Source organism: Heteronotia binoei, unplaced genomic scaffold, assembly GCF_032191835.1.
Source record: "Heteronotia binoei isolate CCM8104 ecotype False Entrance Well unplaced genomic scaffold, APGP_CSIRO_Hbin_v1 ptg000728l, whole genome shotgun sequence".
NCBI lineage: Eukaryota > Metazoa > Chordata > Lepidosauria > Squamata > Gekkonidae > Heteronotia > Heteronotia binoei.
Window position 1 is genome coordinate 700,734 of NW_026800078.1, and position 16,982 is coordinate 717,715.

General features: G+C 47.5%; 1 protein-coding gene across 1 annotated transcript in view; it reads left to right on the forward strand.

The window, feature by feature from the left end:
* LOC132590781 (glycylpeptide N-tetradecanoyltransferase 1-like) overlaps nucleotides 1-16,982 on the forward strand; it is a gene marked incomplete at its 3' end in the record, with an annotated part of 39,704 nt that overhangs the window by 8,986 nt on the left and 13,736 nt on the right. The window contains exons 2-6 of the mRNA XM_060263703.1: nucleotides 9,448-9,559; nucleotides 10,494-10,659; nucleotides 11,516-11,634; nucleotides 13,388-13,479; nucleotides 16,481-16,597. Of these exons, the coding sequence (XP_060119686.1) occupies nucleotides 9,448-9,559; nucleotides 10,494-10,659; nucleotides 11,516-11,634; nucleotides 13,388-13,479; nucleotides 16,481-16,597 (606 nt within the window). The remainder of the gene's footprint in view (nucleotides 1-9,447; nucleotides 9,560-10,493; nucleotides 10,660-11,515; nucleotides 11,635-13,387; nucleotides 13,480-16,480; nucleotides 16,598-16,982) is intronic.

Consider the following 16,982-nt stretch of genomic DNA (forward strand, 5'->3'; position numbering starts at 1 on the left):
AACTTTGTTGGTTTTAAAGGTGCCACCGGACTCAAAGTTTGTTCTGCTGCTTAACATCAACACTGCTACCCACCTGGATCTATGTTTGAGCAATGTTTGGGCTTTTCTAAGTATTCTCATCAACCTTAGATATTATTGGTTTACAAATCCTCGGAAGGGTGATTTTAGCAGACCTGAATCCTTGCCACTGTTCTGAGTCTGTCAAGCATGCATATTTCTAAGCGCAGTGGTGGGTTCTTTAACAGAAAGGAGGCCGTTAGTATCCACTGGGCAAACAGTATTTCCATCTTGCCCAAGGATGTTCTTGCTGCAGCCGGGCTGTGAGGTGCCTCTCCCCCGCATTCACACAGACAGCTCTTATCAAGTCTGGAAGAAGTGTGAGAAACAGATGTTTTTAATCTACATTCCTTAGTAGTAAGCTAGATACTATGTACTAACCTTTGAACCCGTGACTCAAAAGGCATCTGTATGTTATCCTTTGAACTAATCCTATATAGTAACAGTATAATCATGTATACGTCATGACTTCCAAGGATTCTGTCCTTGGTAAAGCTTCAGAGTTTCTACAATAAAGCAACTTTTGATTTCACAACAAAAGACTGATTATTGGGAAATATCGATGCTTGACATTTCGGAAGTAATCTCACTTGGGGACGTAACCGAACTGGAAACTTTCTAAGCCTATGGCGGAGGGTGCACCAGATAACTGAGAAGCCCCCGACAATCCAGAACAACCTATTGGGAGTGGTACTGGCTCTAAGCAACCTTCGTGACACATACTTAACGCAAGGAGAGCAGCAGGAAGGGGATCTATGCTGCGCATACAGTGACTGTTCATCACCCCCAAAGTGTGGGTTCCCTGAAGATCAACTAGCTTGATGGCCGAAGCGCCCACTCGGAGAGCCACCACCGCTGCCACGAGACTACGGGAAGGGGCCGCGAGCTGAATGCCTCCTTTGATGGGGATCCTGAAGAGGTGGAGTATTTCTCTATCCAAGCCAATAGTTTAATGTACTATTGGGGAAATACCTTCCCAGATGAATTCAGCTGAGTGGATTATTTAGGCTCGAAACTGAAAAGAGCGGCCAAACGGTGGTACGTGAGTCTGTACGAGTCCAGAAGCCCCGAACTAGACAATGTAGTAGCGTTTTTACGAGCCCTGCTAACCCAGTATGAAGATCTGCTACAGAAGACCCAAGCCCTTACCGCCCTGCGGGACCTACAGCAAGGGTCCAAGGCAGTTCAAGATTACGCAACCGAGTTTCGTGCCAATGCAGCCAAAATGCGTGGGTGGAACAAGCAGATGAAGATAGAGCAGTTCTAAAGAGGCCTGAATGCGAACGTGTTGGATCAAGCCCTCCAGCAGGCTCGCCCCACCACGTTGGTGAAGTGGGTGCAGCTGGCTGGTAAAGTAGAAACTAATATGAAGCGAGTGGCTCTCCAGCACCAACAGCAGCAAGGGGGGGGGGGGGTCGCCAAACCGACTACCCCCAGACGTTGCTTTGGATGTGGCGACCTAAACCACCTGGCTGCCGATTGCCCCGAACGGCCTCGAGGCCCCCCCCCTCCACCGAAGACCAGCACACTCAAGGCGAAAAAAGCGGAAGGGTGAGCGAGGGAGTCGGTGAAAGGCGGCTCAGCGACAGCAGTCTCTCCGGAGGAGGAAATTATCGTAGTGGACGAGTTGGGAGAAGATGCCTGGGAAGATGAGCCGGCGGGGAACGGGGACGACCTGCACTGAGAGGTGCCAAGCAGCAGGTCGCGGAATTAACGGCACCATTGAGGGTGAGAATAACGGAGACCTTATTTTTCATCCCTTTGACTTTATTGAACCCTAAACTAAAACGGTTTATGCATGCCCGGGCCTTACTAGACTTGGGGTGCACTAGAGATATAATCATGCCCAAATTAGTGGAAGCCCTGGGAATAACTGGGTTGATTTTCTGATTTTTTTTTTAAAAAAAATTGCCATTTGATTTTAAATTGTATTTGTTTCTCTGCTTGGATCCCATTTGTTTTGGGGAATGTCTCGCACAAATATTCTAGCCTTGCGCTAACCCTGCGAAGTAGATTAGGCTGAGAGATAGCAGCTGGCTCAAGGGTCATGTATTGAACTTTGATCGAGACGGGAAGCTGTGTTTGTCTGTCCGTAGCGGCAGGAATAAGCAAGAGTCCAAGAGCACGTTAAAAACTAACACAACTTGTGGCAGAGTAGAATAGAACATGATATTTAAGGATCCAGTGCATAGTAGCAGGTAGTGCAATTCGATATGGATTCGGGACCAGAGATTAAAATTGGTTTTATCTGTGTGCGCCGATATGGGAAGAAGTTGCTGACGGCGACTTTAGAAAACTAAGCCGACTGGTTGATTAGTTTTAGTTCCGACAGAAGAGTATTGGTGAGTAATACATAAATAAGAGACCAGTGGCCATTATTGGAGAATAAGAGAGCTTTTATTGAGACTGGCTGTTCTTGTGATTGTTTTGAAGATATTTTGAAAACAACTGCAGTGGATTATTCAAGCATAAGCATATGGTTTGTTGATAAAGATTCCCAGAAATGGCTTGGAGAACTAGCCCACCAACAACCGCATTGCTACACTGGACTTTCAGCATTTTCAAAGACACTGAGAGAGTTGCTTTAGAATTTTATTTATTGGTGATTGTGCAATTATATGTGAAATGGAAATTTCATATTGAAATTTGTAAGTTCTTTGTAGTACCACTGTAGTTTTCTTTGCACTGTGGTTTTGGTATTTATTCTGTGTGCATAACAACACCGTATCCCTTAGGAAGTCAACTTGGCTCTTTTCTGAACTCCTGAGTGTCTCACTCAAATGATGTTTCGCTCTGTGATCTTACAAATTTAATTCCCCCGCCACCTTAGTTTTGGGGTGTTTTAGGCATATCACCTCTCACCGAAGGCAGTCATTTAAAATACAAATAGTAGCTTTTTAGAATTGTAGCTGCAATTGATACATTGGGGAAAATGTTTTGTTTCATTGTGCAGATTCACTCTTTAAAAGCTCACTCTTAAATATTGTTGCTTATGAGATGCTCGTTGGCGCAGCAAAACCTAGTGTTGGGGTACTGTGGTCTCTTCTGCACCAGACTGTGGTTTGATAATCCTGTCCATATGTTAGTTTAAGCAGGCCTAGGACAGGTGCTTTTTGACAAACTTAGACCATTGTACACAAATGAGCAGTTGCATATAAAACTATCTTGTTTATTAATGGAGCTGTGAAGAATATGCTTCAGAATTCATTCTGGTTCTGTCTGCCTCGTGTTACCGTGTTGAAGTTCTTCTCCATTGTTGAACTTCTCGGCCCAGGCATAGTTCTGCTGTGTCTCTGATTCCGGAAAGGATTACTTGCTGTAATTATCCTACCTGATTAGCTGTGGATTCGCAAGGTAGGATTTACACAGCCGTCTCGATGTAAGGCAGCGCGGTTCAGCAGGCTGTGTGTGATCTGAGAGCTGAGATGCTACAGTTGAAAAGCAGTGGGTTTTTCATGAGGCTTTGTGTTGGGGAGGGCTTAATGTGAAGAACAGGTCAGCAAAGGCACAAATTCTCAAGAATTGGTGCAGAATCTTCCTTAGTGGAAAAGTCAGGTAGGCTAGGTAGGCGTCTGCCTGGATTTGAGGTTTGTGAGTCTAGAAATTTGGCTTTCAAACTGGTTCTAGGAAATGCTGTGTAAGAGACTTCAATGAGAAGGCAGCAGTGGTTGCGTCCCCACTGCTCCTCGTGGTGTGTTGCCCCAGGAGAGTATTGGGTGGATTCTAGAGTGCGTTCTCATGCAGGACAGCCTCATGCAGTGAGACTCAAGTTGCCTGCTCAAACTGTTTGGGCATGCCGTGGTGCAGTGCTGCTGGGGTCAATGGAAGCATGCAAATGAAAACTTTTCTGGATTCCCAAGCCCTCCCCTCCCTCGAGCACTGGTGCCTGCCTGCATCTCTCACAGCGCCCAGCAAGCTCCATGTGCCCCACAGTTGCTGTTTTCGGAACAACACAGTGAGAACCACGTTGGCTACACCTGAAGAACCTGTTCAAGTAAAGGGTGACTGTCTGTGATCTTTGAGGTCATGTCTGAAAAGGCAGTTGACTTGATAGAGCCTCTATAGACAGTGCAAGGTATAATCCGTGTCGCCCATTGATTGAAAGGACCTTTGCGCTGGAGGCAGCCAGAAACTTACTTATTAGTGAACAGCTGCTATTCAGAGGCCCTTAAAAAAAAAAAACAGACCAGCCTCTCGTCAAAGCTGAACTTCTGTTATTCAGTTGAAAGGAAAATAGAATGAAATCTAGTTCAGTTTTTATAAATGAAGTGACTCTAGTGACTGTATTAGGACCGTAACTCCTCGATGCCTTCCGTTCCTACAGCGGGACTGGCGTCTGCAGTTGGCAAGGCAGGGCAGTTGCTGAAGCTTGAGGTCTGCCTGGGCCCGACTGGTATCCCCATCTCTGCCTAACAGTAATCCGGCCTCGCCATTGCGTCTCTTGAGGGGCGGCTTCTGTGAGGGAGGAGATGGTGGCGGGGCAGTGGGAGGGGCCCCATCTCTGGCCTTCCTCTTCATCTATAGACATCAGCTGGCCATTCTTCTCTTGCTTGCCAGGCAGGCTACAGCTGCATGCTGGGAAGGAAGCGCGTGTGGGTGCCGCTCCAGCCCCTCCGCCTCGTGCCTGAGCATGTGTTTGTGCTGCAGCAGCCACCCAACCCCACCCTTGATTCCTCCTCTAGCAGGTTTTCAAGGAATTAAAGCCCGAATCTCAAGGCTTGGTGGCTGGGGGGCTGGGTGCAATGTCAGTGGTTGATGTTGTGACAAAATTCTTTTTTGTCCTGTAGTTGCCAACCTTTTCACAAGTTTTACGTGCCTTAAGTGCTGTATTGGGATGGAAAGGTGATTGCAGGTCCTGAATTTGGTGACCCACCTGCCGTCCGATGAACCCCAGAGCCCCCAGCCTGCCTGCTCAGATGCTACCAAGGCGGGTCAGACCTTTGGGGAGCCACATGGGCGCCAGCCTCTGCATGATTCCCTTGCCACCTGGTGTTGAGAGCTCCATTGACAGCCCTTGAGCGGGACATGCCACTGAAGCGGCGCTCTCCCTAGTCTCTTTAAGGGAGTTCCCAGGGCCATGGGATGTGGGCACACAAGCACCGCCTCTTGAACCAAAAGGGATCTGCCCCATGCCCCAATGGGAAAACAATTCAACAGCAATTGTATCAGACATGGACCTTCAAGACTTGGTTGTTAAAAAAAATCACAACTCAGCATTAATCTCAGGTGCGCTATGTGATCTAGCTTTGTCTAACCTATCTGTCGGGGTTCTTTTAAGGTGTTCATTTGCTTCATTCATACCTACCTTCCTCCCCAATAGGGACTCCCAAGTGGCTTACATTGTTCCCTCCCCTCCATCTTCTCCAAAATAATTCCACACACATGCCATTCTGTTCTCTGTTGCTTGCTTTCAGCAACGCGGTGGATCCCAAACACTATGCCTACAATGGAACAAAAAATACAAGTCTTGGAAGCCAGAACAGAAAGGAAGAAACTTTATCGGAAGGATCAGCCAAGATGCCACCAGCATCTTTATTCCAGAAGAGCAGAGTGCCTCAGAACCCAGAAGACATGGACAAAAGCACCTCTACAGTTGGAGTACTCCTTCATAGTGCTTCAGCACTGAGCAAGGTAGAGTTCTGCCTGATGATTCTTGCCTGAACCACTTGTGGAGCTCAGTAATAAATGGTCCAATACAATTAGTGATCAGCCGAAATACCAAGCCATCAAAAGCGACCCTAAGCAGTTGGAGAGCAATGATATGATGCATGGATGTTTCCCATTGGAGTGACTTTCCCAATGTACAGAGTCGGTTCTTCTCTGCCAGTTATTTCCAGAATTTGGACAATGGTTGCAAGGTTGAAAGAGCCTGGCTTGTTTACTCGCCCTTGCGTGGCTCTATCTTTTGTTTTTGTTGCAAACTGATAATGTTGCCATGTCTTCCTACCCAAATTCAGGGGGACTCAAAGACCGGAAGCAGCTCTCTGGAAGGAACGAGTCTCTGAACATAACAACCCTCAAGCGGCCCTCTGAGCAATTATTTCACATGGCAAATCCGGTCTGAAATCAGACGTTGCTGTTGACGAAGACATACATAGACAGCTGCCTCTCAAAGAGCAGCAATGGCGTCACATTCTGCAGCACCTTCTAGATTGGATTGGGTGCATGACTATAAACGACATGGCCTTCAGAGGATCATCAGACAAGGCGTTCACTGAACGCAATGGAGCTTTTCTACAGATCCTTCACGTTTTCTCAAAATACGACACAATGTTGGGTGAAATTTTGCAGTGTGCTAAAGAAGAAGAAGATTGGATTTATATCCCGCCCTCCACTCCGAAGAGTCTCAGAGCGGCTCACCATCTCCTTTCCCTCCCTCCCCCACAACAGACACCCTGTGAGGTAGATGAAGATATTGGATTTATATCCCGCCCTCCACTCCGAAGAGTCTCAGAGCGGCTCACAATCTCCTTTCCCTTCCTCCCCCACAACAGACACCCTGTGAGGTAGATGAAGATATTGGATTTATATCCCGCCCTCCACTCCGAAGAGTCTCAGAGCGGCTCACAATCTCCTTTCCCTTCCTCCCCCACAACAGACACCCTGTGAGGTAGATAAAGATACTGGATTTATATCCTGCCCTCCACTCCGAAGAGTCTCAGAGCGGCTCACAATCTCCTTTCCCTTCCTCCCCCACAACAGACACCCTGTGAGGTAGATAAAGATACTGGATTTATATCCTGCCCTCCACTCCGAAGAGTCTCAGAGCGGCTCACAATCTCCTTTCCCTTCCTCCCCCACAACAGACACCCTGTGAGGTAGATGAAGATATTGGATTTATATCCCGCCCTCCACTCCGAAGAGTCTCAGAGCGGCTCACAATCTCCTTTCCCTCCCTCCCCCACAACAGACACCCTGTGAGGTAGATGAAGATATTGGATTTATATCCTGCCCTCCACTCCGAAGAGTCTCAGAGCGGCTCACAATCTCCTTTCCTTTCCTCCCCCACAACAGACACCCTGTGAGGTGGGTGGGGCTGGAGAGGGCTCTCCCAGAAGCTGCCCTTTCAAGGACAACCTCTGCCAGAGCTATGGCTGACCCAAGGCCATGCTAGCAGGTGCAAGTGAAGGAGTGGGGAATCAAACCCGGTTCTCCCAGATAAGAGTCCGCACACTTAACCACTACACCAAACTGGCTCATTATCTAAGCAAGGACACGCAAAACGAGTTTTTCCATGTGTAGCGCAACATTATTATTAAAGATTTTAAAAGCTAAAATTTTCAGTATTATAATAGCCTGTATCTCAGGTATCGAAAAACGAGAACAATTGTGACTTTTGCTCTGTATTGAACATCCGTGAACATCAAGGAGAATTTCTGAAAGCTAACAGGAAATGGTCATGTTGCAAGCCCAGTGTTGGAGAAGGTGATAGGAAAGTGTGGATTGTTTGGTGTCTGATATTCATGGCCACAGTTAGGATAACGGTGCCAATATGATGGGACACTACGAAAGAGTGCAAGACAGTGTTCTAGGGGGTGGGAAATCCTCATGCATTTTTGTGCCTTTCTCTGCCCACAACTGGAATCTCGTGTTGAGGCATACTGCGGACCGTTCTAGCCAGAGAAAGGAGTTTGTTAATTGCTAACGTTTTTAAACTGTTGTTAGCCGCCCTGAGCCTGTCGGGGGAGGGCAGGATATAAATCTGATAAATAAATATTTTGAATAGTCCATCAAAATTATTCTTTTTTCCCCCCTGGCACAGCTAAACACTGAGAAGTGACTGTACAGCATTTGCCACATGAAAGTGGTGTCCTAGGCATGCTGGACTTCTTACCTGTATGCTGTCTAATTGGTTTTGCTGCAGTTGCCCCAGTCGATGCATCAGAGGAGCTTTCTCATGGTGTCCATCTTGATCATGATGGGTGCCTGCAAGCAAAACATCTCCTCCGCCATCTTAGAATCACAGAGCTGGAAGGGACCACACAGGCCACCTTGTCCAAGTCCCTCCTCAATGCAGGATCAGCTGAGAGCATCCCAGGCCAGTGTGCAGACTGATCACATGATAAACTGACTGAGGTCCTTTGCGTCAGGCTGCTGGAGGGACTACCACGGTGGGAACCTGCGCGGCCTGGGCTGCGGAATCTGCATTGGCTGCCGGTTGTATACCGTGTTCGCTATAAGGTGCTGGTTATCACCTTTAAAGCCCTATATGGCCGAGGACCTGCCTACCTAAAGGACCGCCTCTCCCCATATGTGCCCCAGAGAGCACTGAGGTCTAGTTCTCAGAACTTACTAACAATCCCTGGGCCAAGAGAAGTTAGGTTGAAGGCTACTAGGGAGCAGGCCTTCTCGGTGATAGCCCCTCGTTGGTGGAACGACCTTCCAGAGATGGTGCGAGCCCTGCGGGACCTGAACCAATTCCGCAGGGCTTGCAAAACATTTCTTTTCCAGCTGGCTTTCGAGATAGAACCTGATTAACCCAACGAGCGGACATCTAGCCGTCTTGTGTACATTATGATTACAGCATTTTAGCACCTATTTTATATATTTTACCTATTTTAAATAACTTATTTGTAATTGATATGTTTGAATTGCTCATGTTGTTTTATGTGAATCATGGGACTCCCATGTCTGTTGTTTTATGTGAATCATGGGACTCCCATGTCTGTTAGCCGTCCTGAGCCCGCCTGGCGGGGAGGGTGGGATATAAAAATAAAATATTATTATTATTATTATAAACCAGTGTGGCTTGGCCCTTTGGTCTGGATAGAGGACTTTATTACCTTTTATGGCCATCCAGACCAAAGGGCCAAGCCACACTGGTTTATCATGTGATCAGTCTGCACACTTAATCAACAAACTGCTTGTATTTCAGCCCACAATACCTGACCCCCTCGTCTGGCGAAGTGTGCTTAGAGAGCGCACGAAAGCTTACGTTCTGAATAAAACTTGGTTGGTCTTAAAGGTGAAACTTGACTCCTGCTTTGTTCAGCCCCAAGACAGTGGATATGTTTTGGATGCATGGGAGTTACTGATGTTAGGTACCAATATTGGTTGAAAGGCACCATATACATGCTCTGAACAAATAAGTATTATACCTTGCCTACCTTGCCTTCCTCTCTAAAGTCTCTTTTTAAAAATCCATAGCTCTGCTGTTGAATTGAGGGCTTTCAGGCAGCCCAGTGGTTCCAATCCTTCCAGTCATCCCACTCATGACTAGACAGTTGAGTGCAAGTGACTTTTGTCTAACACCCATAGCAAACATCTTCCAAAGAGGCAAGCCTTGGCCTTGGGCCCCTCTCCCCACTCGTACCTACATGGTATCTCTAAGCCTGATTGCTCTCCATCATCCATTAAAGATCTGCCCATTGTATTCCATTTGTTCCACAGAGGCTCAAGCCCTACGGATGACAGTGCAGGGAAGAAGAAGAAGAAGCAGAAACAGAAAAAGAAGAAGGAAAGGGGGGACCAGATCGATGTGGCCCAAGATCAGTCAGCAAAGGTAAAAAAAAAAGAGGAGGGGATACTTTCAGGCAGGTTGATGTACTGACCCTTCAGTTGAAGTCAGATTACGGTGGAAATCGAGAGTAAAACTCTTGGATAGGGAGCAAATGCTTGCGTGAGGATCCCCTCTCGTTCAGCTTCTTAGAATGGAACTGCAGGTCATAGGGGTTATTTTCATGTCCCCTTGAGAGCAGCTCGGTCCAGGATGCAGTATTAAAAATGTGGTACTGGACGGTTCCCAAAGTGGCCCTGAATGTGGATGGGAACAGTTAGTCTTCTGTATTTGAAGGGAAGGTTTACAACAGGGGTCCTGAAACTACGGCCCGCGGGCCAGATGCGGCCCGCTGAGGACGTTTATGCGGCCCGCCGGGTTATGGCAAAATCAGACCGGAAGTGACGTTCGACCTAAACTTGCGTTAGCAACGCGCACTTCCGGCACTGGGCTGAGGCGGCGGAGACAGAGTGTGAGGTGATACCGAGGTGAGGTGAGTTCCCAGGCCGGGGTGTGTGGTGTGGGGAAGGGAGAGAGATGCAGAAGACGGAGAACTGATGGCCCGCGGCCTTGTACAGTAACAGCAGTCCGGCCCTCCAACAGTCTGAGGGACAGTGAACTGGCCCCCTATTTAAGAAGTTTGAGGACCCCTGGTTTACAATGTAGGTTGAGAGGTGTTTAGATAGAGGACTCACAAACCCAGAGGGAGCATGTGGGTGCCCACAAACTTGAATGCCGCATGCTGCCATCCTTATTTTTGCACACTGGCATGGGAATGTTAGACAAAATGCTGTAAGCAAAACCTTCTATAAAATAGCCAGAATGGAATTACGGCAATAACGTTTTCTCCATAAACCTTAAAAGTTTTCCTTTGGAGCAGAGTAAAGTTAGTAGCCACTAATCTGTTGATTTCCCCCTCCCCCTTTTGTTGTCCTTTTAGGCCAATTCATTGCCTTTGCAAGTCAATTCGTTGCCTGCCGAAAGGATCCAAGAGATTCAGAAGGCCATAGAGCTCTTCTCAGTAACACACGGACCTGCCAAGACAATGGAGGAAGCCACCAAGCGGAGCTACCAATTTTGGGACACGCAGCCAGTCCCGAAATTAGGTAAGTGCATTAAGAATCTCTTCTCTTTGTTATTTCTAGTTGGATTGAGAGAGACTAGAAAGATCCATTCGTTTTTTTTAAGGTAGCAAATAAGGAAGTTGTAAACATGGGCTAGTAAAACGAGTGTGTTAGAACCTCTGCTCTGATCTGGATAGCGCAGGCTAGCTAGATCTCATCAGATCTCAGAAACTAAAGAGGGTCGGCCCTAGATGGGAGACCTCCAAGGAATACCAGGGTCATGACACAGAGGCAAGCGACAGCAAGCCACCTCTGAACGTCTCCTGCCTTGAAAACTCCGTGGGGTTGCTACAAGTCTGCTGTGACTTGACATCTCTTTCCACCACGATCAGCAGCCTTAGGCCTGCACACTCCTTAGAATTTGTGCATGTTGTGTGAGAGAGGAGTGGGTGGAGCTGTTTGAGAGGATGTAGCTGTCCAGGGCCAGAGACTGGTCTATGAGCAGGTTGCCTGAAGTGAGGTAATGTGACCTTTCTCAAAAGTCTTGAGGACAGAGCCTTGCTCTCCTGTGGCCGGAAGCACATGAGAAACCAGACGGGGTCGGGAGGCTGGAGTTGCCAAGGCTGGTATGACGCATGTTGGGAAACTTACAAGAATTGGGGAGTCTGAGACTGTGCTGAATCAGAAGTACGGAACAGGAAGGCCCGGAGTCCTCACCAGTTGCTCAGAGGGCTAATTGCTACAACTCCGTCCTCATTAAATCCTTTGTTGCATGGCCTTTGGCCTTCTAGGAAACTGCCCATACAGAGCAGAGCTAGGAGTTCCCTGGGGGTGGGAGGGGGACTGTTTGCTGTACATGGAGGAAGCTTCCTCTCCCTTTTCCTTTTCCCCACCCCAGGCGAAGTAGTGAATACTCACGGGCCCGTCGAACCCGACAAGGACCATATCCGTCAGGAGCCCTACACCTTGCCTCAGGGCTTTACGTGGGATGCCCTGGACTTGGGGGATCGAGGTGTGGTGAGTAGGGATGAGGCAGAAGTAACCGTCCTGGAAGGTTCCCCCCCCCTTTTGACATGGTCTCCTCTTCTCTTGGCGCTCCTCCTCATTGTTAAGTGGAGTTCTGTTGTCATTTTCTTTGTTGGTCTCACAGCCATGATCCCTATGTGTTTTAGCCCTCTTCACAACATCAACAGGTGCCCCCCCACCCACCTTATCCGATCCTATGGCTTTTCTCTCCCTCTCCACACCACAGCCAAGCCTACAGGCTTCGCATCTTCACTCACTTTCATTTTGACCAGTCTGTTTCTCCACTCGAAAATGAACAAGGGGCCCATGACCACCTTAAAGACTAACAAAATTTGCGACAGGGTAGGAGCTTTCGAAAACCAAATTTTGTTGGGTTTTTTATTTTTTATTTTATTTAGTAGATTTATAGTCCGCCTTTCCCCATAATGGGCTCCGGGTGGATCACAAGCACGATAAAACAATAAAACAGTAAACTCCAACAATAAAACCATAAAACAATTAATGAACAATCGAATTACGCAGCATGAATGATACAGCGTGCATTATAGGTTACGATACAAATATCCTAGGTGTCATAGCTATCGGCCTGATATCTAGCAGTCCGAGTAGTTGGTCAGTATAGGGAGGTCTGCTAGATGATGTCAGCAGTAAGGACGCCCGCTTGCCTCAGCCAAAAGCCCGGCAGAACAACCCCATTTTGCAGGCTCTATGGAATAGTAGTAAGTCCAGTAGGGCCTGAATCTCCATAGAGGGCTGTTTCCACCAGGTCGAGGCCAGGGCCGAGAAGGCGCTGGGCCCGGTCGAGGCAAGCCAGACGTCCTTTGGGCCTGGGATGGTCAGAAGATGTTGATTTGCTGATCGTAACGATCTCCGGGGCTCATACGGGGAGAGGCGGCCCCGCCGGTATGTCGATCCTAGGCTGCACAAGGCTTTTAATGTCAATACTAGTACCTTGAAACGGATCCGGTACTCAATTGGTAGCCAATGCAAATTGTATAGCATCGGTCCGCCGCCTGCCCGTACGGGCAGTTCAGTCAACGGTCGTGCTGCCGTATTCTGCACCAGCTGGAGTTTTAGGTACTCTTGGATTCTTGCTCGTTTCTGCTGCTGCAGGCAGACGGATGTGGCCACCCATCTTGATCTATTTGAAAATGAGTTTGTTTTGGCTTGTTGGGGAGAATTTTCTCCTTTAATTTTACTGTATAAGTGTTGAGCTTGGCTCATTTGCACGAGCCCATCTGGTCCATATTTTTAACATGTTCTCTGCATGTTCTTCGCATCTGTGCCAAACTAGGTTCCAAACCTTTTTTTGCTGATGGATCATCCAACTGCCTTAGAGGTCGTTTTGGTTGATCTTTGCATCTTTTATAAAAGGGGCCTGTTGCTGCTGCTTGAGCCTTACTGTCTTACTTTCTCATTAACAAAGCCATCCTATCCCGCTTTTGATCTGTAAGCTGGTTTGCGATTATTACTGTGTTGGTCCTCAACAACTCTGCGAGGTGGGCACTTAGAATCTAGGTAGGAAACTGCGCCTGTGAGAACAACCTGTTGAAAAACCACAGGTGGGACTTGAACCCAGGGTTTCCTAGGTTTCTCTGCCCAATGCTATTTTAGAATGCCGTTTTATCTCCCTGCAGCCGCCCTGTAGTAGTTCTTGCCATTAGTGTCTTGTGAGATAATGCTGTTGTCTTAAGAGGCAGCTTTGCCTCCTTAAGGAGATTACGCTTCTGTTTGGTTCCTTTAGCTCAAAGAGCTGTACACCCTGCTGAATGAGAACTATGTGGAAGATGACGATAACATGTTCCGGTTTGATTACTCACCAGAGTTCCTCTTGTGGTAAGTTACAGGTTTGCTTTGGATTCCTTGAGAAACAGTCTGGTCCTCCATTCATTCTGTCAGGGGTTTTTGTGTGTATCATTCTTAAGCACTGTTTTTCACTTTATAATGAACCCAAGTTACACCCACGCCTTCCTTTATTATCATAATAGCATGGCTGCAAATTTTCTCTTGCAACAGATCTAAAATACGGAGGCCCCAGAGAGTCAGAAATTAATAAAGGGACACAGGAGTGCTTAATGAGATTGTAGCTGTAAGAACCCATAATAGCACTTTGTTCAGACTGAACAGTCTTGTACTGAACATAAGAGAAGTTGTGCTGGATCAGCCAATGGCCCATCCAGTCCAACACTCTGTGTCACACAGTGGCCAAAACCCAGGTGTCATCAGGAGGTCCATCGGTGGGGCCAAATGCTTTCAGCTTGAAAAAACAACTGCCACAAAGCCAGTCCTGAAAATGTTGATGAAATGATTCAAAAAACCCTAGAATGCAAAAAGACCCCAGGAGTTTTGTGGTATATTAAAAACTTCAAAAGTTTTTTTGTTTCACAAGTCTCTGTGCATGAAGGCCTATCTTTTCAGATGCTTGGGGTGAGTTGTTACTGAATAGAGGTTATGAGTATGAAAAGGAAAAAAGGTAAGCAACAGGATCAAGGGTCAATGAAATGCAGGAATTATAGGATTAGGTAAAATTATGTGTAAATCTAATGAAGAAATCTAATGTAATCAAGAAAAACAGAGACCGAGGGGTGACATGATAAGAGGTTTACAAGATAATGCATGGGATGGAGAAAGTAGAGAAAGAAGTACTTTTCTCCCTTTCTCACAATACAAGAACTTGTGGGCATTCAATGAAATTGCTGAGCAGACAGGTTAAAACGGATAAAAGGAAGTACCTCTTCACCCAAAGGGTGATTAACATGTGGAATTCACTGCCACAGGAGGTGGTGGCGGCCACAAGCATAGCCAGCTTCAAGAGGGGTTTAGATAAAAATATGGAGCAGAGGTCCATCAGTGGCTATTAGCCACAGTGTGTGTGTGTGTGTGTGTGTGTGTGTATATATATATATTTGGCCGCTGTGTGACACAGAATGTTGGACTGGAGGGGCCATTGGCCTGATCCAACAGGGCTTCTCTTATGTTCTTCTGTGACACAGAGTGTTGGACTGGAGGGGCCATTGGCCTGATCCAACAGGGCTTCTCTTATGTTCTTCTGTGACAGAGTGTTGGACTGGAGGGGCCATTGGCCTGATCCAACATGGCTTCTCTTATGTTCTTCTGTGACACAGAGTGTTGGACTGGAGGGGCCATTGGCCTGATCCAACACGGCTTCTCTTATGTTCTTCTGTGACACAGAGTGTTGGACTGGAGGGGCCATTGGCCTGATCCAACAGGGCTTCTCTTATGTTCTTCTGTGACACAGAGTGTTGGACTGGATGGGCCATTGGCCTGATCCAACATGGCTTCTCTTATGTTCTTCTGTGACACAGAGTGTTGGACTGGATGGGCCATTGGCCTGATCTAACATGGCTTCTCTTATGTTCTTATGTGACACGGAGTGTTGGACTGGATGGGCCATTGGCCTGATCTAACATGGCTTCTCTTATGTTCTTATGTGACACAGAGTGTTGGACTGGATGGGCCATTGGCCTGATCCAACAGGGCTTCTCTTATGTTCTTATGTGACACAGAGTGTTGGATTGGATGGGCCATTGGCCTGATCCAACATGGCTTCTCTTATGTTCTTATGTGACACAGAGTGTTGGACTGGATGGGCCACTGGCCTGATCCAACATGGCTTCTCTTATGTTCTTATTTGACACGGAGTGTTGGACTGGATGGGCCATTGGCCTGATCCAACATGGCTTCTCTTATGTTCTTAATAGCTGTTGGCTGTTTCTCTAGTGCAAGCAGCCTGCGGGCTCTTTCGGAATTCTGCCACCGGGCAGCAAGCACAGTAAGAAAATGGCTGCCACAGTAGGTGGAGCCAGCTACAAAATGGCCACTGCAGGAGGCAGAGCCAACCACAAAATGTCAGGGATTGAGGTTATATATAACTCTTAATAGTAATTCTTCACCATTTCCGGCAGAAGCTCTGTTTAACAGGATGCTTTTTAATCTACGGAGCCTCTTGGAATCCCTGCTGGGCAAAATCCCTTCTTAGGTTCAGCCATTTTCTAAGAGCCCTTGGCAGGCACCATGGCGTCCATGAACACCATGTTCGGGACCCCTGCTCTGGTACTTAAAGCTACTTGTCATGGTTGTGGAGTCCCTAGTCAAACCTTGGAAGATGGTATCAAAACTTTCTGATAAATTCTATATTTATACTGTTTCACGCCGAGGTCTGAAGGCAAGTGACCCTGTCCAGAGAGCCAGTCTGGTGTAGTGGTTAATTGTGCGGACTCTTATCTGGGAGAACCGGGTTGGATTCCCCACTCCTCCACTTGCAGCTGCTGGAATGGCCTTGGGTCAGCCATAGCTCTCTTATCTGGGAGAACCGGGTTTGATTCCCCCCTCCTCCGCTTGCACCTGCTAGCATGGCCTTGGGTCAGCCAGAGCTCTGGCAGAGGTTGTCCTTGAAAGGGCAGCTGCTGTGAGAGCCCTTTCCAGCCCCACCCACCACACAGGGTGTCTGTTGTGGGGGAGGAAGGTAAAGGAGATTGTGAGCCGCTCTGAGATTCTTCGGAGTGGAGGGCGGGATACAAATCCAATATCTTCATCTACCTCACAGGGTGTCTGTTGTGGGGGGGAGGAAGGGAAAGGAGATTGTGAGCCGCTCTGAGACTCTTTGGAGTGGAGCGCGGGATATAAATCCAATATCTTCAATATCTCCTTCTGTCCGAGCTTCTGCAAAATCAGAATGAATGGCTAATGTCAGTTCCTAGAATCTTTGCTGGTTTGGATCCACCCCTGGTTAAGCAGCCATTCATGTACAGCTCATGGTAAGTATCACACGGGCTCTTGAGCAAAGGCATCTAACGAGGACTTGCTTCATTTCCAGGGCTTTGCGTCCCCCAGGCTGGCTACCTCAGTGGCACTGCGGTGTGAGGGTCATCTCGAGCAAGAAGTTGGTGGGCTTTATTAGTGCAATTCCAGCCACTGTTCACATATATGAAGCGTAAGTCATATTAGCTTTTTTTTTTTTGTCTAAGCCCTGGTTTTAAAGAGACACCTTTGCACTTTGCTCTCCAGGTGGGCGAACTCACTTGTGGATTGAAATCGGATTTTAATTTGAAGCAGGACTGAGACCCCAGAACACCTTTTAATCCCCTGTTGAAAATAGCCGTGCAGAGCACCGGGGCAGGAACTCAAAACAGTCTTGAGCTGCTGACTCTCTTATTTTGGGAAGTGTTAAGTCGATGTCTTCCAGTGTGGCTGGGCAGACTTGTAATCAGCGGGGGTTGGGAGCGTACTCCTTCTCCTCCCAAAAATACTTGTTGACTTTTTTTGCTTCAGAAATCTTCTTTATTTAGATCATTCAGACTGTCGTTCTCATATAACTA